Source organism: Camelus ferus, chromosome 9 (genome assembly GCF_009834535.1).
Source record: "Camelus ferus isolate YT-003-E chromosome 9, BCGSAC_Cfer_1.0, whole genome shotgun sequence".
Lineage (NCBI taxonomy): Eukaryota > Metazoa > Chordata > Mammalia > Artiodactyla > Camelidae > Camelus > Camelus ferus.
The window spans coordinates 50,497,817-50,522,047 of NC_045704.1; the positions used below are offsets into that span (position 1 = coordinate 50,497,817).

The 24,231-nt window shown below is 37.1% G+C and overlaps 1 protein-coding gene and 1 non-coding gene across 2 annotated transcripts in view; one reads left to right on the forward strand and one right to left on the reverse strand.

Annotated features, from left to right (window-relative positions):
- The window catches only part of CNTNAP4 (contactin associated protein family member 4), a 222,478-nt gene that overhangs the window by 102,487 nt on the left and 95,760 nt on the right, over window positions 1-24,231 (forward strand). Inside the window, exon 4 of the mRNA XM_006193465.3 lies at window positions 15,602-15,749. Coding sequence (XP_006193527.1) covers window positions 15,602-15,749 — 148 coding nt within the window. The remainder of the gene's footprint in view (window positions 1-15,601; window positions 15,750-24,231) is intronic.
- Window positions 20,380-20,486, reverse strand: LOC116666162. The gene has a single exon (XR_004323007.1). It is a non-coding gene; the product is annotated as a U6 spliceosomal RNA (small nuclear RNA).

The following is a 24,231-nucleotide window of genomic DNA, read 5'->3' on the forward strand; positions in this document are numbered from 1 at the left end:
GTTTTATAAACAGACTTCAAGGATGCAGACAGATATCTCTTAAAGTTATCTTGTTTAAATGTATTACATACTTTTGGAAAATTTTTCAAATGTTCATCAACTAATCTCAGTTTCATTGAAGCAGAAATAATATGGGCATTTAGGAACCTCTTATTGCTGCGTGGTGCTATAATTACACTGACTGAAGTATAATCTCCAAAATTTATATTCAAACGCAAATGAGTTTAAAAAGAAATAAAACTCTATATTCAAGAAATTAAAACTATTTTTGTTTAAGTAAGTTTTCTGGGAAGTATTTTCTTGATAGTTTTTGTCTTAAAGTTAAAAATATTGCCAGCTATATTCAAATAAGTATTTAGCTTTAGTTCCTAAATGGGATTGTCATTTTGATCAAAGGACATTTAGAGGAGATGCTATTTCTCTTTTGACTGTTTGGCTGGGAGACTCAGATATTAAACCCAGATAGTGCTATTCCGTCAGACTAAGTCGCTGTCAGTGAGAGTGTACCATCTGCGAGGACTTGATTGCTACACAACACAGCAACCGCAACTGCACTTATCAAAGCTTGTTATGAGCCATGTGGATGTTAATTTCTTTATTTTACTTAATTCATACTTCAAACTTGGAGAGTAATTATTTCTATTCCCAATTTATAGCTGAAGAAACTGAGGTTTAGGAATGTATCTCATTGAAGTTTCTTCAGCTATTAAGTGGTAGATCCCTAGCTATTAAGAGCCACGATCATCTTGTTTTTCCAGGGCAAACTAAGGTCTCTAGATCAAGAGTTTAGATGGACATCTTGAGTTTTTCCTTATGGAGAGGAGGTGAAGGCATTATTAACATTTCAGTTGTTGTTATAATGATAATGATTATTGGGGCTTAAAAAAGTTGTCTACAAACGTAAGAGAGAGATTGGTTTGAACGTGATGAAGTAAGTGAGTTTTTGTCGTCTTTGTTGGGTAGAGGAACTATTTCCCAAATCACAGACATCCTAGCATTAAAAATGGAGCACAGGCCTTAAGGCCTTTAAGTTTTCTGTGTTCCATTTGTCTATGTCGAGGTACCTGTGGGCATGTGAGCCATTTACTGCTTTGTTTTGTTCCTCTGTTGCACCTGGCAGAGCTTCAGAAGGCAGTGCGAGTAGGCGGGTGTAATTATTGATTGCAGTGAAAACACTTTTGCACTGGGCCCTCCAACCTGGCGTCTGCTGCCTGCAGTTACTCACCCTGTGCTCCCAGAGGACCAGCGAGTTTGTCTCTTTGGTGAAGAGTGGAATAGGTCTGCACGTCTTTCCTCTCCGACTGTGCTATTGCTAAATAAAGTAGTCTCTCTTTTGACTTTGTGTGTAATGAAACTTTAATTGTGTGTCCAAATTATACAGAATCTGAAGGTCAAACAACCCAAAATAATACTGCATTGTACTTTCATCTATGTGTTCTAAAAATACTTGGCTAAATTTGAAGTTGGCACCAACTTTAAGGGTACTTTAGAGGCCATTAATCTTTGTATCTTGCTAAGACTCAGTGTTACAGTAAGGCAGTCCTCAGAGACTGCGTGGCTTCTCTGAGTGACAAGCTTCTTTGAAGGTCTAGGTTATGATCTAAATGAAGATACAGTGTCCGCCAGTTAAATAAAGTATATAGTATTTAATTTACATCACAGTGTCTACTGCAATATCAATGAATACACATACAATATACAGTAATAATATGAAGTATTTAATACATATTAAATAGGAAATAGCTTCAGAGGCCGAAATGAGAACCATTGATTCTAAAACTAAAACACTATGGGCTGATTGAACTCAATTCAAGCTTTTTAAACATTTCAGTTTTTCAATTTAAGCATAATAAATGGATATTTTATTTTATTCTGTTGGAAAGATTGGTTGGTTTTTTAGTCTCTTTCTAAAACATATATTTAAGTTTCTAGTTGAAAAACAATTAACAATTTATTTAACAAATAAATGGCATTTTGAAGCACTCTAAAGACTAATCAATGTATTAGAAAGGCTGCATAAGAGCGTTAATAGGATATGGAGGTAAGTGAAGAATATTTTACTGTAAATTTTATAATATCTGTAATAGAAAACTCAGTAGTTTTTGTTCATCACTGAACAATAGTTATTTTAGTGGTAATGGTCTTAAGAATGCCATTATTCTTTGTAACATTAATGGTAAAAGGAAAGATGCTAACAGAGCTCATTATGGTATAATGCATGATGAATTATACGTTATCTAAAACCCGAAGTTGAAAGGTACTTCTTATGGTGTTCTTAATGATCTGTAGAAAAGCACATAGTGAAAAATACAAATTTAATGAGGTATTTTTCAAAATCTTTTTTTTTTTTTTTTTTTTGCTTTTAGTTAAATACATGCGAATTTAAATCTGGATTATCTTCACTGAACTACCTTTTAAAGCATTAAGGACCTATTTATTTTCCATAGCTCCCAAGATTATTTTCATTTAACTTTTTATATTGATGTACAACACACATCCAGAAAAAGGTGAAAGGCATATATGTATATAGCTCATTGAATTACCAAAAAGTGAACACCCTTTAATATAAATATTACCTCTGCCAAGAGGTAATTAAAGAATCTCAAACACCTCCTTTCATGCTCCTCCTGATCCCTACGACCTCCCTCTTCTCCCAAAGTGATCACGATCATGACTTCTAATGCCAGTTTTGAATTATGTACAAGGGAGATAATGTTATATTTTTTTTTCCTTTTTATACCTGGCTTCTTGGGTTAACATTATGCTTGTTAAAAATATCCTTGTTGTGGTGTGTAGGTGTAATTGATTTATTTTCATTGCTTTACAACATTTTTTTATATGACCGTGTCTGAATTTGTTTATCCATTCTGCAAATGGACATGTGAGTTGTATTTTAGGACTATTCTGAATAATACTTCTGGACCATGCCTGTCTTTTGGTGCATGTCTGCTTTTCTGTTGGGTGCGTTCTTCAGAGTGGAATTTCTGGTTCATAAAAATAAATGTATGTTGAACTTTACTAGAGTATGTGAAAGGCTTTTTATGGAGATTGTGCTAATTTCCACTCTCAGCAGTAGTGTATGAAAATTCCGTTTGCTCGACATTCTGAACCACACTTGGTCTTGTCACATTTATTTTAGCTTTTTAATGTTTCCCTCAATTTTAGCCACCCTGGCTGATGTACAGAACTCTTCCTCTGTGGTTTTAATTAGTAAGGCCCCTATGACTAATGAGGTTGGACACTATTTTATAGATTTGTTAGTCATTTAGATGTTTCTCTTGTCCCTCTTTTTCTTATTGCTTTGTAGTCCTCTCTCTGCTCTGGTTACTAATATGCTGAAAAACAGCTTCTCCCATTCTGTGACTTCTCTTTCCACTGTTTTTAACAGTGTCTTCAAATGAACAGACGTTCTGCAATTTCATAAGACTCTGATTTGTCAGCCTTTCCTCTTATGGTTCATGCCTTTTGTGTCATATTTTAGAATCTGGACTACTCAAAGTTGTGAAGATATTCAGCTGTGCTGTCTTCTAGTAGCTTTATGGTTTTGCATTTCACATTAGGCCTACAGTCTTACTCAATTCATTTCTGCATATGGTTTAAGATCAACCTTTCACAAAAATTTGTTTTCTTTTTTCTTTTTTTCCAGTGTGGATATTTGAGTGACCTAGCTCCATGCATTTAAAAGAAGTTATTGTTGTTTCCTCTTTTTTTACTGCTCTGCATTGCAGATATTGTCAGAATTCTCTGTTCTGTTCCATTGGTCTGTTTGAGTAATCCTCTGTCAATGTGACATTCTCTTATTATTTTTTTTTTTTGATGCCAGATTTCTTTTTATTTATTTATTTATTTTTTACTTAGTAATATTTTATTTTTTTAACTTTTTATTGATTTATAATAATTTTACAATGCTGTGTCAAATTCCAGTATAGAGCCCAATTTTTCAGTTATACATGCTCATATATATATTCATTGTCACATTTTTTTCTCTGTGAGCTAACATAATATCTTGTGTATATTTCCCTGTGCTATACAGTATAATCTTGTTTATCTGTTCTACATTTTGAAAACCCAGTCTATCCCTTCCCACCCCCTGCCCTGTTGGCAACCACAAGTTTGTATTACATGTCTATGAGTCTGTTTCTGTTTTGTATTTATGTTTTGTTTGTTTGTTAATTTAATTCCACATATGAGCGATCTCATATGGTATTTTTCTTTCTCTTTCTGGCTTTCTCTTTCTGCCTTTCTCGTCCTCCTCCTCCTCCTCCTCCTCCTCCTCCCCCTCCCCCTCCTCCTACGCCTCTGTAGAGAATATGCTTGTCTGGGTCCCAAACTCAAAACGGCTGTCAGCATTTCACCCTACTTGGGATGCTAACGCTAAGATTTCTGTAGCTATTCTTTACAGAGTTAGAAATCCCCTACTTAGCTAAAAGTTTTAACTTTGTTTTGGTACTGAATTTAATCAGATGGTCTTTCTGCATGTGTCTAGAAGACCATCTTTTTTTTTTTTCTTCAGTTTGATTAATTACATCAGAGGGTTTTTAAATATTAAGGAATCTCTATATTCCTGGAATAGACTTGATTGAGTTTTGACCTATTATACTTTATTTTTATGTTCTAGAATAATTTTGCAACTATCTTTTAAGGATTATTTGGTCTATGTTTTAATAAGATTGGCTTTTATTTTCCTTCTTACAAGTTCTTTGTCAGATTTTGATATCAAGGTTTTGCCAGCCTCACAAAACAAGCTGGGAAGCATTCTATTTTTCTAGTTTTTGAAGGTGCTTATATGATATCAATGTTATTTTATCCTTAAATGTTTAGAAGAATTCACTAGAGGAGACAACAGGGCCTGCAATTTTCTGCATGGGAATGTTTTTAAATTATGGATTTAATTTCTCCTATATATGGGCAACTCAAACTTTCCTGTTTCTCATCTGCCTCGGTAAATGGCAGTTTGTTTGGAATTTGTCCCCTTCACTTAATTTTCAGAATTACTAGCATAAAATTATTCCAGATATCCTCTTATTATCATTGTAATGTGTGTAGGATCACAGTAAGATGCTTTTTTGCATTCCTGGTATCAGTTGTGTCTGCTCGTTTTCTTTTCCTTGATCAGTCTAGCTAGGGTGTCTTTCATTTAAATATTTTTCAAAGCCTTATTTTTATCATCTACTTTCTGTTTCATTCTTGGTTCTCATTTATTGTGTTTTTTCTAATCTCTTCATTTATCCTCAGGTCATTGATCTCCTTTCTTCTTTTGATGTCCATGTGCTCCATGTCAGTGATTTCCCTTCCACTTGTAATATTAATAATTTGAGTCTTCTCTCTCTTTTTTTCTTGGACAGCATGACTAGAGATTTATCTATTTTAGCAAACTTTTCAAAGAACCAGCTTTTGGTTTTGTTGATTTTCTGTTTTCCATTTCAATAATTTGTGGTCTAAATTTGTATTCTTTCTTTTCTTCTGCTTATTTTAGACTTAAATTGTTCTACATTCTTTAGCTTTTATGATGGAAACTTAATTATTTATTTAGATCTTTGTTTTTTCCTCATTTATGTATTTAATACTATAAATGCTGTTGTATCCCACCAATTTTGATAATTCATTTAGATTTTTTCTTTTTAATTTCACTTGGGATTTCTGCTTTAACTCGAATTCTTTCCAAACATTTTGGGATTTCCTAGCTATCTTTCTGTTACTGATTTGTAGTTTAATTCTATTGTGATTTGAGAGCATTCTTTATATGATTTATATTCTTTTAAGTTTATGAGGGTATATTTTTAGGGCCCATAATGCAGTCTGTTTTGGTGTATGTTTCATGAGCTTGAGGAAACAGTTTCTCCTGTTGCTGGGTGGAATATTCTAAAATGCCAATTAGATCCAATTGATTTATAGTGATACACAGGTCTTCTACATGCTTAACTGTTTTTTTCTGCCTCCTTGATGTATCAGTTACTCCAACTGTAATACTGGATTTATCTGTTTCTCCTTGCAGTTTTGTCAGTATTTGCCCCTTGTATTTTGACTCTCTTGTTAAGTCCATATGCATAGAGGGTTGGTATACTATCTTGGAAAATTGATCATTTTGTCATTATGTATTGTGCCTATTTACCTCTGATAATCTTTCTTCTTCTGCAGGCTGCTTTGTCTGAAATTAATATAGCTATTCTAGGTTTTTCCCTTAGATTTAGCGTTAGTGTAAAAAGTAAAGTACAAAATGAAAACCAAACTTGAAAATTACCTGAGCAGACAAAACTTAAGCCATGTAAGCAAAACTAAATCTAGCTTATTTCGTGAACATAAGCAAAACTTAACTTAGTTTACTTCTTGTAAAAGCCTCATAATCATGAAAGAAACTTAGTCATCTTCCTAAAAATTGTATAAGACAATCACTTTTAATCAATCTCCTGCTGTCTAGAAACCCCCACTGTAGTAACCAATCATTGTAAAGGTTAAGCCATTTCCTCATTTTCACCTTATAAGCCATCCTGTAATATTATGATTCTGAGCTTCATATTAGTTTTGAGGTTGAAAGCTCCCAATTTTCAGTGGTTCTTAGAAGCAAAATAATCTCTTTGCTGATTAGTATTTTATTGATCTGTTGGTTTTAAATTTGCTATTTCTGGATTTTGACACTAGCATGGTATATCTTTCTCCATCCCTTTACTTTTAATCTAATTTTCAGTCTTTTATTCAAACTGGATTACTTGTAGATAACAAGAATGAGTCTGGTCATTCTTTATACTCTGATGATCTCTGTCTTTTAAATAGTGTATTTAGATCATTCACTTTTAAAATGATCTTTGATATATTTAGATTCATACCTGTCAGGTCTGTAGTTGTTTTCTATTTGTTGTATTTGTCTTTTGTTTTTTGCTTCCCCTTTTAAATGCTTTTTATAAATTCATCTGAGCACTTTGTATGATTCCATTTTATCTCTTACCATTGTTTCTTTAAACAGTAATCTTGTAATTAAGAATAAGAAAAATGAGTTATTTTATCTTATTTCCTTTTATTCTTTCTCAGATACTCTTCATCTTCTTACATAGATCCAAATATCTGACATATATCATTTTTCTTTTGTCTGAAGAACTTCTTTTAAATATTTCTTGCAGTGCAAGTCTGCTAACAATGAATTCTCTCGGTTTTTGTCTGAGAAGATCTTTATTTCTCATTTACTTTTGAAGGATAATTTCTCTGGGTGTGGAATTCTATGATTATTTTTATTTCTTTCAACATTTTAAATATTTCATTTCACTCCCTACTTGCTCTTGTGATTTCTGATGAGAAGTCCAATGTAATTCTCATCTTTTTTCCTATAAAGGAAAGGTATTTATTTACCTCTGGCTTCTTTCAATATGTTTTCTTTATCTTTGCTTTCTACAGTTTGAATATGTTATGACTCAGTATAGTTTTTAGTTTGATTTCTAACCTGCTTATTATTCTTTGAACTTTCTGGATCTGCTTTGGTGTCTGTCATTGATTTTACAACGTCATTGGACATTATTACGTCAAATATTTCTTCCGTTCCTTTCTCTCTTTACTTACCTTCTTGTGTTCCACTTCTGCACATGTTGTAACTTTTTCAGTTATCCCACAGTTCTTGGGTATTCTCTTCCACTTTTTTCTTTTTGCATTACAGTTTGGGAAGTTTGCATTTTCTTATTCAAGCTCACTGATTCTTTCCTTGACTGTGTTGAATATATAGATGTGCCCATGGAAGACGTTCTCCATTTCTGTTACAGTGTTTTTGATTTCAGAACACTTTGGAATCTTTACTTCTTTCTTCGATTTTCATCTCTCTTATATTACCCATTTGTTCTTGCATGTCGTCCACTTCTTCCATGAGAGCATTTAGCGTATTCGTCATGGTTGTTTTAATTTCCTAGTCTGATAATTCAAACACCTGTGACATATGTGAGGCTAGTTCTGATGATTGTTTTGTTTCTGCAGACACTGTTTTTCCTTGCCTGCTGGCACCCTTTGCGACTTTTTATTGAAATCTGGACATGTTGTCTCTAGTAATGGAAACTGAAGCAAATAGATCTTTCATGTGAGAATTTATACTAATCTGGCTAGAAATTGCACTGTATTTGTTTGCTGTAGGAGCGTTAGGTGCCAGAAGCTTCAAATTCATCCAGCACCCTTGTACTTGCCTCTCCTTTTGACTTTGGTATCCTCTTCAGAGATGGTCTGGGTTTTGCTTTTCTTTCAGTTTTATCCAATGTTATTTTACTGGAGTCCTGTTGGTGTGGTGGTATGATGTAAGGGAATGAGCTCATGATACAGTATTGCAGTTTAAGTCAGTGTTTTTATTGGGCCTTTGTCTTGAAACTGTGGCCTTCACTAGTGTTTCTAGTGTATAGTTTATTCCTCCCCTTCCTCTTCTTTTCTTGGCTGCTGATTTTCCAGTTTATATCCTTGAATCCCTGACTCCTGCTGACTACTCTTCCTCTTAGGTGGGACAGGAAGTCTAGGGAAACTGGAGTGGGAGGAATGTCCTTCCCTAATTGGGGGAAGGTCTGGCCAAGTCTTTCCCCCAGAAGGTAGCCCTTTGTTATGGAGAACACTCTGGGCATATTTCACAGTATTTTCCTTCCCCGCTCCCTGCCACAGCCAAGAGGAAGTCTTTTTCTCTGACCTTCACCTAGTACAGGGAGGCTCCTGGCAGTAGGGCCTGTGAAACGTGGAGGCCCTCTGAGACGGCAGTCCTCAGATCTGAGACGGCAGTCCTCAGAAGTGTCTCACTTTCATCCTAGGCCACGGTCGGCCTCCAGCAGTCAAAATTACCAGAGGAGAGTTCCTATCAGCTTATGGCACCCCTGGATTCTGCTTTGGGTGGACAGATTTTTGCTCTGACTCTTTGAGTGGACTTTTCTGATTTCAGAGGGGTGATTTGCCATGTGTGTTAGTCAGCTCAGGCTGCTGTATCAAAATGCCATAGACTGGGTGGCTACAGGCATTTATTTCTCACAGTTCTAGAGGTTAGAAAGTCCAAGATTAAGGTGCTGGCTGATTCGTTTCCTGGTCAGGCCCCGTTCCTGGCTTACAGATGTCAGTCTTCTCTCTGAGTCCCCACCTGGCACAGGGAGAGAGAGCTCTGGTCTGTCTTCCTCATCTTATGGACACTAATTCCATTATGAGGGTCCCACCCTCAAGACTTCATGCAAACCTAACTACTTACCAGAGGCCCCACCTCTAATCACTGCCACATTGCAGGTGATTAGGGCTTCAGCCTATGAATTTTAGAGGAACACAACTCAGTCCATAGCACCATTTAACCTCAGCTTTCTGATAAGTTTAAGAAAATTCATTGATTTTCAGTTTGTCCTGCTTTCTTGTTGTATAGCATAGAGTGATGATTTCCAAGTTCTTTAAATAACATAGCTGATGCCTTTACTATTTACGTGTGTGTGTGTGTGTGTGTGTGTGTGTGTGTCTTTAGGAGTATAGTCCTAAATTTCCCTTTAATAACATTTTTTTGCTGATTTTTTTTATTTTGTATTGTGTGTAGGTCATTATATATGAAAAATTGAACAGATAATTTGAATCTAGAAGACTGTCTTCCTACAGAGTATAATTACAATTGCTTCTGCAGGCAGCAAGGAGCACAAGGCATCTCTGAGCATTGTGATGTAATTCCACAGATGGAGAAGATGGGAGGAGGAATTTTCATCTCTGGCGGGGGGGCTGTCTTTCTCTGACTTACCATATATTATGAGTTGTAGACACAGAGTTCTATCATAAAACCTGTGGAAGCTTATGGCATATTACTATCCTTGAGGATCTAGAACTAAAATTTTAAAAGTCTCTAATCTTATGAAGCTGTTAAGAGATCTGCTTAGTTTCTTTTGTGCAGGAGCTCTGAAGTCACCTAAAGAGGAGAAAAAGGGCCACAAAGTTAGGGCTGATCTTCTTGGGTGTTCTTCTCCCAGATCTTCAACACTTAATATTTTATTGTCTTTCCGCACTTCCATTCTTATTTTGCATTTTGTATAGTTTTTTTAGCTGGAGAGTTGTTCAGGAACTCCTCATCTACCATTACCATAATATAATTAATTTTTAGTTATTTTCCATCTCAGTCAAATTTTAGTCTTCCATAAAACTGTATGTGTGTGTGTGTGTGTGTGTGTGTGTATATATATATATATATATATATATATATATATATATATATATACATACATATATACATATATATACCGCCCTAATATAAATTTAAGCTTACTGATTTGTCCATGCATCATTCATGAAAGAATTTATTGCTGTGTCTCAACAATAGTTACAGAGTGTAGCAAAGACTGTCTCTTTCATGTGCTTTTTCTCTCTTGCCCTTTGGTATTTCTGTCTTGAGAATTCAAACACTTCTATGCTAAGAAGTCCTAATCAGTATATTTTACAATTTTGTACCTCCACAGATTCTGGTATAATGGCTGGCTTGTGGTTTCTCAATGAACTATTATTAATAATTTGGTATCCCTTCAAGTAAATATTTTCAAGACACTGAGTATTTTCTGAGGGGGTAGTACAAACGGCTTTAATATTAATAAAATTGTACATTCTCATTTTGAAAATTGAGAGTTAGTGTATATACAGAATAAAACTTCACTTTCTGGTTTGACTGCTATACTCTCATTGCTGTTTTTCTATTACAATAAATGAATTCCATTCACACTCAAGATAGAATCAACTCTTGTAGATATTGTTATAATGTCTTATTCAACATATGTTTTAAGTGGTACTCTTATCTGGGTTTATGTTGGCAAATTTCCCATTTTTTTGGTAGTTCTTACTTTTCTTTTACACTTTTCTAGATGAGAAGATCTCCTGGGAGACACACTTAGTAAAGATTTATGACTAACATCATAAAATAAAGAGCTGATTTCCATTAGACAGTATGTTGCTATGATATACTTAGTGTCTGCATATTAGCTGACCGTGTCAGAATGAGCTGTTCTTGGAAAGAGGTCATATGTAAGTCACACGAATGAGAGAGTTGAGAAGATGTTAATGTTTGCCTGTGTGTTGTGTTGAATTTCTTCTAGTGTTGCTGTTTATTTTGATGGGAGCTGGATGAATTTTTATGTAATGACAGACCTGCTATATGACCACATGGAACTGGTCGTGTTTCTGATTTGTTACAGCAGGGTTTTGGAGCCCCTCGTGGACTGCCATATGGCCATCTCCCTTCATGCACCTTGGCTTTCATAGATGAGTTGCTCAATTAATATTTGAAAAAGAAATGAACGCTATTACACTTCTTCATAAACTTTAGAATCGCTGTGAAAATACTTAAAATCCTGTGACAAACTTTCCTTCATTAACTCCATAAATTATCTTGGCTAGCACACATTTCTAAGCCATCTATGAACACCTCATTGAGTTTGAAAATCATTGGGTCTCAAAGAAAAGAAAAATACAATTAAGGCTTTTTGATTTTTATCACGTAAGACACATCAGCTTAATTTTACTTGTAGATATTTCATATATTTGATGATCTAACGGCACATTCTTTTGCATTCTGCATCTATTAGGAGATTGCCATTTATATGCAAGATTCCTGTTGATGATTGAATATTTGTCTTTTATTTTTATTCAACTGCAATAATTTTGAGATGTAAAATTAATAGAACAATCCTTCTGTCTATAAAAGTCCACTGGTAGAGCTGTGTCCCAGTTCAGCAATAATCTAAGTTGCACTACTTTCCAATGTGTCAAAGATTTTAAATATAAATTATGAAAGAAAGGAAAAAAAGCCTCAGATAAAATATCAAGTTTCCTCTGGGGTGAGTTGTTTGCTTTCATGTTCTGTTACAGTGAAGCCTTTTGATGGCTTAGCTAAATTATGGTCTTTTGATTCAGAAAAGACTGGAATTAAAATCCTTACTCTGTCACTTTCTAGCTATGTGGTTTTAGGCACATAACCTCTATAATTTTCATTAGTCTCAGTTTTACAGTGGGTACAAAAATGGCTACTTCACAGAGCTGAAGCAGATAGTAAAGCTACATAATATGTGTTTCTGCTGTGTCTGATGCTGAGACGCACACTTTTACAGTGAAAACATTTAGATTGGTGACACAGAAGACATTTTGGTACTTACTTCTTTCTTTGGAAGTTAGCCCTAGTGAACTCCTCTCTTAGAATCTTGTCCTGCTCCGAAAATTTTTGAGATAAAACAGAGAGAGAAAAAAAGAGCATGATTTACCCCCAAGGTGGAAGAATGTTTAAAGAACAGGCCAAAGACCAAAAGGATGAATCAGGTTGGCCTCATTGAAATGCAGATTCCAAGGCCTTTCCCTCAGATTTGGTGCATGAGATGCAGGACCTAGAAATCTGTGTTTCTAAACAGCATCTCAGGTAATTCTGACATGCACTAAAATTTAGAATCTATTATATAAGGGAAGACATAAACATTCTTATACTAAAATTATTTTTTAAAAAAAGAGAATGAGACATTTAAACTCATGTATTCTTTTATGAATTGTGATGGTATGAAAACGATCTTCATAGTAAATTGAGAAAAGTCCCCTAGGCAAAGGAATTACATTAGAAACAGTAATTTGCTTTGGACTTTTCATTTATAAAGTAACATATCAATTCCATATCACATTCACAGACATTCTAAAAAAATCCCCACTAGATATTGAATTTCACAGAAGAATCTTTGTAATCTTATGTATTAAAAATGTCAAGTGGATCAAAACAATACCAATACTGTGGTTCAGTTAAATATATTTAAGTAGTAGTAATGGTGCATGTTTTCCCAATGACGTTGATATTAAAATATGATTTAAGGTGCCCAGAATGTCACTAAGTGATATTTCTGCCTGTTCTATCACTGTACACACTTCCATGCTTATGTCTTACTTTATTTTACTAATTCTTATAAACTTAATACATGCTCATTAAAAAAATCCAGACATGGGTAAAATGTGCCAAGTAAAAATCCCATATCCCCCATCTCACAATTACTTTTGTCCCTCGTGAGAAATAATCACTTAAAATTTTGAATGTGCCCAGATGTTTTTATTACTTGCACAAAGTAATTTACATTTCTTCTTTATGTTCTAAAAATTCAAATAACTCATAAATCGACTAGGTAAACTGTGACAGGCTTCCTTTTACAGACTTCCTCTTTCCAGTTACCTGTCTGCTGTCACTGTCACGTGCATCTTTTCTTGCAGTGCCATGAAATGCTGAGGTCGTTGTAGTGCCATCTATCTCAGTCTGTGAACTTACATTAATTTTGAAAAAATGTGATCTCTTTTGGAGGGTTATCGAATTCATCATCCAGCTGTTCACTGCAAAAATCATAATTAGGTATTGTATTAGTCTGCCAGTGGTACCCAGGAAAATAGAATCAGAAGTGGAAGAAGGTCTGATTAGGATGAATGTCTGTAAACCAGATCCTCCACCCTGGAGGCACATTACCCTGATTTGGGGAGCCTGCAAGGACACACACACATACAGCAGTGCCCAGGGTCTGAGCACTGGGAGCCATAATGTATAGTCCAAGTTTGGGAAACACTGTCCTAATGGGAACTGCCCTACATCAGCCATTCTAAGGACAGAGGTGGTAGAAATGGGCATCAGATGGAGACCATGGTGCCCTAGAGGTGGACTGGGGATGGGGATTGGGCAGTGCAGTGCAGAATACAGTTAACCTTTCCTGTCAAACCCTCTGTGTGAAATTTTGGTGGAATAGAATGGAACATTCTAGAAGGGTCTGGTTATCAGCGTCTAAACATCTGTGAGATTAAATAACGTCCTCCGACTTATGTCCTGGGAGATATCAACAGGAATGTGGGCCTAGCATGTTTGAAACATGCTGGATAACTACTCCTCCCTCAGGAGCTGCTGTGCTCATCTGTACATCCTCATCTGACATGTTCTGAGACAGACTGTAATCAAGAAACCTGTTGAACTTTGTTATTTTTTGTTTTCAAGCCCAGTCTTTTCAAAACATACACATCCAACAGATATTTTGTTGAGAACCACTTTAAGCCAAGCCATGTTCTAGGTACCAGAAGGAAGGAAGGCAGTAAAGGTCCCTGGTCCCTGCTATAACAGAGCTTGTCTTCTAGGGGGAGACTATACACAAATAATGAAGAAGACCCCCAAATAATGAGTGACATGAAGAGAATAAAACAGGAAGAAAAGACGTGGGGTGCCAGGCACACTGCTTCCGAAGCTGTGATCGGGAGGGGCCTGTTTTCCGTAGTAGTGTTTTCACCGAGGCCTGAGGTGGCCAGAGGAGCTGATTGCGCAAAGAGCTTGAGGGAAGGACTTTCAGAGCTGAGTTAACAGCTGCTTCAAAGGCCTCTGAAAGCAGGGCTGAGCTTGGCTTCCACAAGGAGGCCCTGTACAGTTAAAGGATCATGGAGGATGTTGCCGAAGACTGTGTATGTTTGGTAAGGAGACTGGGTTTTGTTTTAAGCGGTAAAGGCAGCAATGGAGGTAACGGTTTACTTTACCTATAAAAATCTTACTGACTGCTCAGAGGGGAAGAGATTAGGGATTTGGATGAGGATGGAAAAGATAAGAGGCCTAGATGGTTCTGATGAGATGATAATCTGTTGAACTAGGTGGTCATAGCGGAGATAAAGCGAGATGCCCAGATTTGGGATATAATTTGAAGGCACCAATCCAGAGCTGCCTGTGGTGTGTGAGCCTGAAGATAGGGTGTGTGAGGTCTGGGGCGGGTTGGGGGCAGTGGGTAGAGTGTTGACTGATAAAGGGAAACAAACCAAATTAGTATGACTATGAGAAACCCAACTCCTTTCTTTCACTGTATTAGGAAATATCTTGGTAAATGCTACTAAAGTGAAGTAGAAAGTAAAAGAGGCAAATGAATAGACTCCCTGGGTATTGGTATTCCTAAAATATTTGCTTTGTCTCATGTGACCTACATGAGAAGGGTGACCTTCTTTGTTGATCCAGTCATGGTCAGGGGGCCTGTCACGAAGCAAATAGGCAGTAGCATCATCCCTTATTTTGTCCTGCCATATGCTGATGGTTACAGTTCAAAAAAGAAAGGAGGAGGAGGGGAAGAAGAAATAAAAATTAAATATCAATTATTCACTGTGTGGTGAATGAAATTTAACAACCTGTTAACAGAATGTAGTTCTGATTTGAATGTCAGGTGATACTTTTATGTTATTAAGATGAGAAAGTAAAACTATAGAAACATGTCTTAACCTTCCTCATTCATTGACGATGTGAGCAACTTCTGTGCTAAATCAGACCTAGTTTTTGAGTACTGGGAGAAGATTCTCTCAATATTTTGCATGGTTCCTAATGTTAATAACTTTTAAGTTTCATCTGCACTTAATAGAAACACACTTTACTGAGGGTATCTTAGTTGAAAGATGCCTTAACAAGGATGGTGGAATTTAAATTACTCGATATAGAAAGTTTAGACAATAGTAACTTCTGCGGATGGAAACACATCATGGCATAACTGTTAATAATGTGATTTTCTTAAAGAAGGTAGCCATTTTGTAGCAAAAAAGCAAATCCAACATTGCTTATTGGTGTTACAGGGGACAAAGTGAGACGAATATTCTCCAGATACGCTGATTTTCTTCTCTTTTCTTCTAGGGATTTTCAGGAAATGCAAATGCAGACAGTGTTGTGTACTACAGACTCCAGCCTTCTATCAAAGCCAGATTTCTGCGCTTCATCCCTTTAGAGTGGAACCCCAAGGGCAGAATTGGAATGCGAATTGAGGTGTTTGGCTGCGCATATAGTAAGTGTTTGTTTATCCAACACGGTGAAATAGATATCAGAGGAGATGTTTTAAACGCCAACTGTACACTGAAATTGACTTTAGAGCAATGCAAAGAGACATAAAAACAGGAGTGATTTTTGCAGAAAGCTTTTTTATTTGTGCCCCAGACATGCCAATATTTACTTAAGTTTTTAGCTGCTCTATTTTATATCAGAAATGGAAGCATTTCATAGATAGACAAGTTGATAAACAGACATAGATATATGTTTATATATGTGAATCCCTGTGTCCAAATCTGATATTATTGACTAGATACTAGCTTTAAAATATCAGAACTTTCCCCCCATGGACTATATTTGATGAGGTTTCATTAAAGCACCCTAAATTTAATAAAAGAGACAGTGATCCATTAAGTATAACCGGTCATCTGTTATGAGACCAAAGAATGTTTTTCTCTCTAGACTAAAAATAATACGCTGTGTAACGCACTTATAAATATGCTATGCCCTGAGCATAGATTCCTACAGAAGGTAAAGACCCCTGCCAAAATGTAAAATGTGTTTGAAACACTTTCACAGAAAAAAAGGTAGAAACCACAGATTTCACTTAGTCTCCTCTTAATGAAGCATTTTATTATGTCTTTTTGTGGGACAGGGACTTAACGGTTATTGATAGCCCACCTCAAGCCATACCATCCTGTCAGATGCTCTTTTATTATAGAACAATGAGTTAGTTAACATGATCTACGGTTATCAGACGAGCAGTCTGAGGTTTGGAGAGAGTCAGTAATTTGCCTGGCGTCTCATAACTAGTCCAGAGGAGAATCCGGAAAAGAACCCAGACCTGTTCAATTCCACTATACCCTTATTCTGCTAGTAAACCTTTATTTATTTTTTTTTTTTAGCCACTAAAGCTTTTTGCACACACATAGTTCATCACTTTTTCAGGTTCACTTTATTTACATTAAAGGAAGGCATGTCAGAGGGAGGGCAGACAGCTTGTGGTAGTTGTCTCCACTCAGACAGAGAAACCACGTTGACAGAATGTAGTAACGGTAGTAATATCAATAGTAATCATAATAATAGCAATAGCACTGATGTTGATAGGGTGAATTTTTATAATTCTAGACGTAAGTAATCTTTCTTGAGTGCTTTTTATATGCCTGACACCCATATTAAACAGTTGGTTTATAATTCCATGCAAAGCCCGGGTAAATATTGTAAGAGAACTAACTATTCCATTCCCCTACTTTGCAAACGAGGAAGCTACAGCTTAGAGAGTCGACTTTGAGGCTGTATGACTTGCTCCAGCCGCCCAGATAGGAATCAACAGGGCTGGGTTTGCAGCCAAGTCTGCCAGACTCCAGAGGCCCATCTCCGGCTCATGCCTCCTCCAGCGGCTGAGTCAGTGATGAGCCACGGGCCGCTGGCTTCTCACCATCTGCCTAACTTCCTGCTTCCTTGGCTTCCGCAATTCAGCTTAGCTGCTCCTGGTATGTGTTATCTCCTCTTTTTACAAGGATCCCACTTGAATAAAATCATCCTTAAGAAAAAAAGATCCCACCAGAATTGCAGTTCTGGAACACAGAATCTGGACAGTGAGCCTTATTTGTCTTTGGATTACAGAGTTTTAGCAAGCCCACGCCATGCAGTGGACAATCAGCAAAACCAACTCCAAGATGATTCGTATTTATAGTTACATTTTCTACTGATTGAGAGCATCCACCTTGCAAAATATGTATTTATCACAGTATAGTAATAGCGAGCGGTTTTGAGCACTTATTCTGTGTGAGATAACAGTTTTTTATGGGCATTCTAATTTAATTCTAAAAATCACCCATCTAGTAGAGTCACAGAAATATCAAGCAGTTTTCCCAGCAGCACACACTTAGTACACATTCCATCTAGTATGTAAATTCAGCATCAGTCTCACAGGCTATTGACGCCGTTTTGCCGACACTGACGCACCAGTCCTAACGTCCCTGGGAAAGTGACTGCTGAGGTTCAGGCTCCCGATGCTGAGCTCTCTGCTGCCATGTGCTGGGTGACAGCCCGGATTCCTGTCATCCCGCGCTTTCATTGGTCTGCAGCCCCCGCGGCACATGCTTCTTGCTGTGACTTCACTTGCTGTCTCTTGGAGTAAGCACATCGTCCATGCGTTTAGTCAGCCTCCTTTCACAGGCCCATGGTTGAGGGAGCAATACTGGGAGCCAACATTTGGCACTCAAACATAAACACATGTGGTAGAACGATACAGCAGAATTCAGTGTAAAATGGCTGTTGGATAATCATGGATAAAAGAGAAAACTAATACACTTAATAGAAAAATACTCTCATAGATGACCTAAAATAACCTCATACTGGGTTGGTTGTGAATGCCTGTGGGAATGTATTTGATCAAATTGACTGTAACTCCTCAATTACACCATAGTCAGCACTCATATTTTCCACCTACTCATAGCATCAGCCTTGCAGAATATTAGTCTTTTAATATTTAGCACTGAGTTATCAGATTTGAGCAGCTATCTGGAAGGTGGTGTCCTCTATTGGGAGGGGGCACTGGAAAATAAGTAAGCTCTGGAAGGGAGCCAGAGAGAGAATTAATTCCATTGTTGACTCGTTGAGTTCAAGTGCCTGTGAAATATGGAAGATTGGAACACTACACCCTCTGGGTTGAAGATATAGAATTGAAACCTATAAAATATCATTATTGTTATTAAATCACATTTCCACTTACTGTTGATAGTAAAAGTTTAAAGTGCTGTGTTTGAACAACTACTCATGTCTTTGAAAAACAGAAATGCATTTTATCATAACTAAAGCAGGCCCTTTATAGTGTCTTTCAGGTTCAGATAGGGTGCTTTTTTATGCCAGGACCCTCCCCGCCCTGTGCCTAACGTGTGTGTTGGCTGAAGTTACAGGTGCAGGCGGGTTCTGCGAATATTGCTGGGAAAGAAGCTGTTGTGAGAACCACACATAGTTTTATTACCCTCTCTCTCAATGAGTTAGGGCAGTAACTTGTTATAAAGGAGCATCAGGTGAACGGAAAATCCATATCAAAGAGCATGTTCTACTTTTATGTCGGTAAACCTGAAGTTGTTTTCCTGAGTAATGAGAGAAACAGAAGCTAAATTTTATGGGTTCAAAGGGAAAGTATAAATTTCAGATGTCTTGGCCATTACAACTGTGACCATGTTTATAGATCTAGACAGGAGGTGCATGTAAGAAAGTAACTTGTGGAAGAAAGAAGAAGACAAGGACATGTTTGATGTTAAAGAAATATTACTCCGCTTACTGTGTCCCAAAGGATAAACAATAGTAAACAAAAGCAAAAAGGGAAGAGAACTCGATGGACGTGAGTGTGTGAGAAGTCCCTGGGAAGTGGCAGTTAAGCCGCAGGAGGTAATGTTTAATTGCGGATGAGCTGCTGAGGCGATTGCCCTGAGTATAAATCCTAAATTTCTTTTCTCTCATTCTTGCATAAACATTCTCATTTTGCAGTCCGTGACCCCTCCTTCCTCATCCTCAGCAGAATAAGCACATCCCACTGCCTGGCCTCAGTGAACTAATTTCAGTTTCTTTGACATGCCTCGATTTCAGGATTTTTCTGGTTTTAGGATCTTTGTGCAGTTCGTAGGGCGATCGCCACACACCCAGCCTTCATCCCTCTGCCTCGATAATTCTTTTACTCATTGTCTTTTCTTGGCATAGGAATCACTGTTTCTGACAACTTCTCAAGGACCTCCTGCTTAGGTCAGAGGACGTTTCCACCGGCTCCTGGAACAGCTGTCCTGCTCCCGATCGTATCATGCACACGTTAGGCTCTGTTGTAACCAGATGTTCCTTTTTTTTGGCATTAGTCTTCTGAATAGATAAATGGATGACTGGAGGCAGGTTTGAGGAACCTGGGGAAGCCTTTTCCTATCATGCTAGCGGCACATTCAGCCTGTTAATGATCAGGCATCGAACCCACAAAGAACTGAGTGAGAAAACTGGAAGAGAAGAAATGTACAGAAGTGTTAAGCTGTTGTGTTTATTTGCTTAAATGCAGACCGTTTTAAGAGAAAATTATGGATTGTGTTTAATAAATGGAAACAAGTCAGTAATTACAGAACTCGTGTGTAGTTTAAAAAGTAAAGAATGTGCATTTCACAATGTAAAAAATCTTGAAGTTGAAACCACTTACATCAGGAGATTTCCATACAGAAAATATTTGAATAGGAAATGTAAGAAAAGAGCATGAGAATTGCAAATATTCACATGGGTGAAAAAACCCTGAGAGAAAACTAAGTAACAGTCTTCTGTCTCCTCAGGATGCTGCTCTCACACCACGTGCCCGCTTAGGGGAAAGATGAAAAGCAGGGAGTTTGTTAGATGTTCTCTCCAGAATAGTTGTGACTGAATCCAGTGCCTACTTACTGAGCAACTCCAATATGCTAAATGCTCAAATCCTGACAAGGTGCTTTAAATACAACCCTGTTCTCAGATTGTTTATCAGCTAATACTATACCTGAGGAATCCCGTTTTGTTTTTTTTTTTAACATTTTTTATTGATTTATAATCATTTTACAATGTTGTATCAAATTCCAGTGTAGAGCACAATTTTTCAGTTATACATGAACATATATATATATATATATACATTGTCAAAAGATATGGAACGCTTCACGAATTTGCGTGTCATCCTTGCGCAGGGGCCATGTTAATCTTCTCTGTATCATTCCAATTTTAGTATATGTGCTGCCAAAGCGAGCACTGAGGATTCCCGTTTTATGTCAGAGTTTAAAAAGAAGGTAGATTCTGGTCCATCTTAAATCAAAGAGGATAAATTCTAATTCTTTGCAAGTTTATAGTCTTAATATTTTAACTTGATCCTAAGTGAGTTTATGTTAAACTTAAAATAAGGTTAGATATTATAATACCAGAAGATAAGGGAACTATGAAAATCTACCAGGATTATGTCAAAAGAACTCAGAGCCAACTGAGGAGGCTCTCACTGACCCAAGATGGAAATGTTTTAGCATCAATAAAGATAGTAACTACATAAAATGTGTTAAATATACTTAAATGAACAGGTTCATGCTTTACTAAAAAAAAAAAACTCATTGGTCACCTCTGAGAGATATTAAGGGATCAACTCATTATTTTGAAAACTATTAAGTGAAGGAAGAGCATGAAGCATTTATCCTACTTTTCCTATGTAATCTCTACCTCAGGGTAATCAGGTAGAAGCCCAAATAGAAGACAAGAGGGGATTTCTCTTTAAAGTTCTCTTCCAGGTGAGAAATACAGAAGGAATAGCAGACTTAGCAAATGCCCATTTTGCAATCCTAAATAAATTAATAGACCAAGTCAGTAATTATAAAACTTCACAAGAAGAGAGACTATTTGCTTTTAGGTATCCGTCACAGCAGAGTAGCTTTTAGTGGACTGTCTTGCTGCCCACAGCAATGATAACTGCTGAATAAAAAAAATATTTTAAAAATTGGTCCAGGGTTTTGAAGTTCAACTCAAACCAGGCAAAAACTTGAGAAGACTATATGCCTGAAAGATGGAAAGCAAACTCCCAGAGGTCCACGTTTAACTGACTTTCTCCTTATGACATCATAACGCTTGAGCAGAGAGTAGCCAGATTTTACTAGGCTGAGGAGACAGAGGTCACAGTTCAAGGTTGTCAAAGAGGCTTGACATTTAGGTGGAATACTGAAAAGAATGGAGTCAGAGAGGGAGAGCCCCGACTCCTTCATAAACATCCCTCTTAAATTCTTGCCTGATTCCTGACCTGCGCATGCCCACGATGCATCAGGAGATTAAAGTCCTAAAGACTTCATTCAGCATTTGCCTAGTTCTGGGAAGGACACCTTTGGAGTTCAAGTCTTGCCAATTTAGACAAACTTGTTACAAACACTTTGGGCTTTTAACTGAAAAGCCAAAAGTGTACTGCCTTAGGAATAAAGACCATAACTGCGGACCAATTGTTATGTCTTAGGACTAAGGACAAAACCAAAATAGACCTGTCCCAGCAAAACTTGGAGCCAAGCTTTCACAGGGCCAAGGTCATCTGCCAGTGTTCGTTTCCCTGTGGATCTCTTCTGCTGAGTTCCTGCCATGCCATCTATCCCTCCGCAGTCTCTCCCACCCTCCTAGTTCATCTCACCCTTTCCTCGTTACCTCACTTTCCCCTCCTCTCCTGACCCTAGACATTCTCATAGGTGTCATCTAGCCAGCTTAAAGATCACTTCCTCAGAGCTGTCATTCCTAATCAACAACCTAATTTAGATCTTTCTGCTCAGAGCTCTCATATAACCCTGTGCTCTTCCTTTAAGCTCCACTTACAATTTGTGAAAACATCTGTTCACATGGGGTGAGTTGCCCAGTGTCGTTCTTTTCCTTACAACTAGAGGATCCAAGAGGACAGAGTGTGTTTACTGTACCACCAGCTCCTCCTGTAGGACTTGCACAGAAAACGTTCAGTAACTATTTGTTAAATGGATGAATTCAGAAAAATATCTGATTAGACATGATATAAACCAAAAAAATGAATAAATATTGTAAACATCCAAACTTATTATACTCAAGCAGTAGCAATTGACAAAAGGAGAGATATCTCTGAAATGAACATACGAGATTTTCAAAGCTGTTACTATTAAAATGATAATAATATACTAAATAATAAATGTCAGAGCATTTTGATATTTCCATTGGATACCAACAGCTTTTTTGTGTAGCATGAAAGGTTGGAATTATTCTCCACATATTCCAAATAAGGAAATTGAGAATCAGCATTTAATTGATTTCTGTGACATTATGAAAGTTACTAATGTTAAGAAACCCAACTTAACATAGTCCAGCAACACACTCAAGTGTCCTTGATGTTGTAAATGTTACCTATTTCAAATCGATTTAAAAGGTTAATTTAGATTGATACGTTAGTGCCTGATCGTGTTTGCTCCCATAACCTCCTGGAGTGTTGACACTGACCTTAACTCAGTCTATTTAAAACCATGATGGTAAAGTCACCTTTTCCCTGTGGTTATATACAGCACTTGATCCTGTGCCTTCTTCCTTTTTATTGTATTAATTTTAGTTGTTTTAAAGTTGAGTCCCTTAAATCATCCTGTGTTCTCTTATGCTACTGTGCAAAAATAGAACAACCTATTTCCTGTTGATTTCTCGAGTGCATGGTCTGTCCTCTCCATCTCTTTAAAACCCAGTTCTGTAATGCAGATCTCAAGTGCCTATACATCATGCTGTAGCTTTCATATTTCACTATATAATAGTTTAACGGTGACTCAGTCTGATTAATGTTTCTTAGAAGTCAAAATTGGACCTCACTTTGTTTGGTGATTCATAGGTAGTAATTTTCCAATAAAGAGGCAGTATGATCGGTGTTTAAGACTGAATTCAATTTAGACAAGAAGAGTTTGGCCCATAGCTCTTCTCTCCAGTGGTAGCACTCTTTTTTTGTTTATGTTTCTAGGGTGATTCCCAAAGAATTATTAGAAGACTCTTGTGTCTTTTTCAAGAACTCTTTCATGACCTTCAGTGAAGTCAACGTTCTGTTTTTTAATGATTTGTTCTTCAGTTCATGCATTTTCTATTCCAGTTTTTCTCTTTTTAAGTTTCTTAGTTAACCAACCTCATCAATAGGGTGATGATTCATGGTTTAACTCACAGAATCCATTTCTCCCTGAAACATCTTTCTGAGACAAGTCGCTACCACCTCCATGATTTTCTGCAAGTACCACCTAAGATAGAAATAAATAAAACAATTTTGTTTTCCATAGTACAATTCAATATGCAATGAGGTTGTTCATTTTCAGAGAACAGTTTTCTGTAAGGTACTCGTTCTTGTCGAATAACCCTCATGCTGTCGTCTGCCTCAGAATCACTCAGGATCCTGTATTCCTGAGACAGCTCCCAGAGATTCTAAATTAGTGGACATCAGGCAGAGCCCAGGATGTTGAATGTTTATGGAAACCACAGGAGACTCTGCTTAGCTGCTTGTAACATGGTAGGACCATGGAGCACAATTTGAGAAACCATGCTCCTGGATATGTTTTTCCTAGTAACTCACTTGTAGGGTGGGGAAGACATTGCTTTTTCAAATGGCAACCCCTCACAACTGAAGAAGCCTCAAACTTCTGGAGTGGAGTAGGAAGCGGGGGGAGGGAGGAATGCTGGGTTAAGTGGAAGACATTACAATGATGAGTGTGTTTGCACGTGAAATATGCAGCGGTAGAAAAACAGTTTGCTGCTCACAGAGGTGAAGCATCTCTGCAATTTAGTTAACATCCTTCTCTGAGGCTGAGAGGTTCAGCTCCCGCTACACATGTTAGAAGTCATTCGGGAGCCAGCCCTGATACAGAAGCGAAGCTCTGAGCACCGGCATGAATAATCACAACTCAGGGACATGTGTCCCCCCACACCCCCGCTAGACTATAAGCTCCTGAAAAAAAATGCACTTGGTTTTATGCATTGCTGTGTCTTCCACTGTGTTC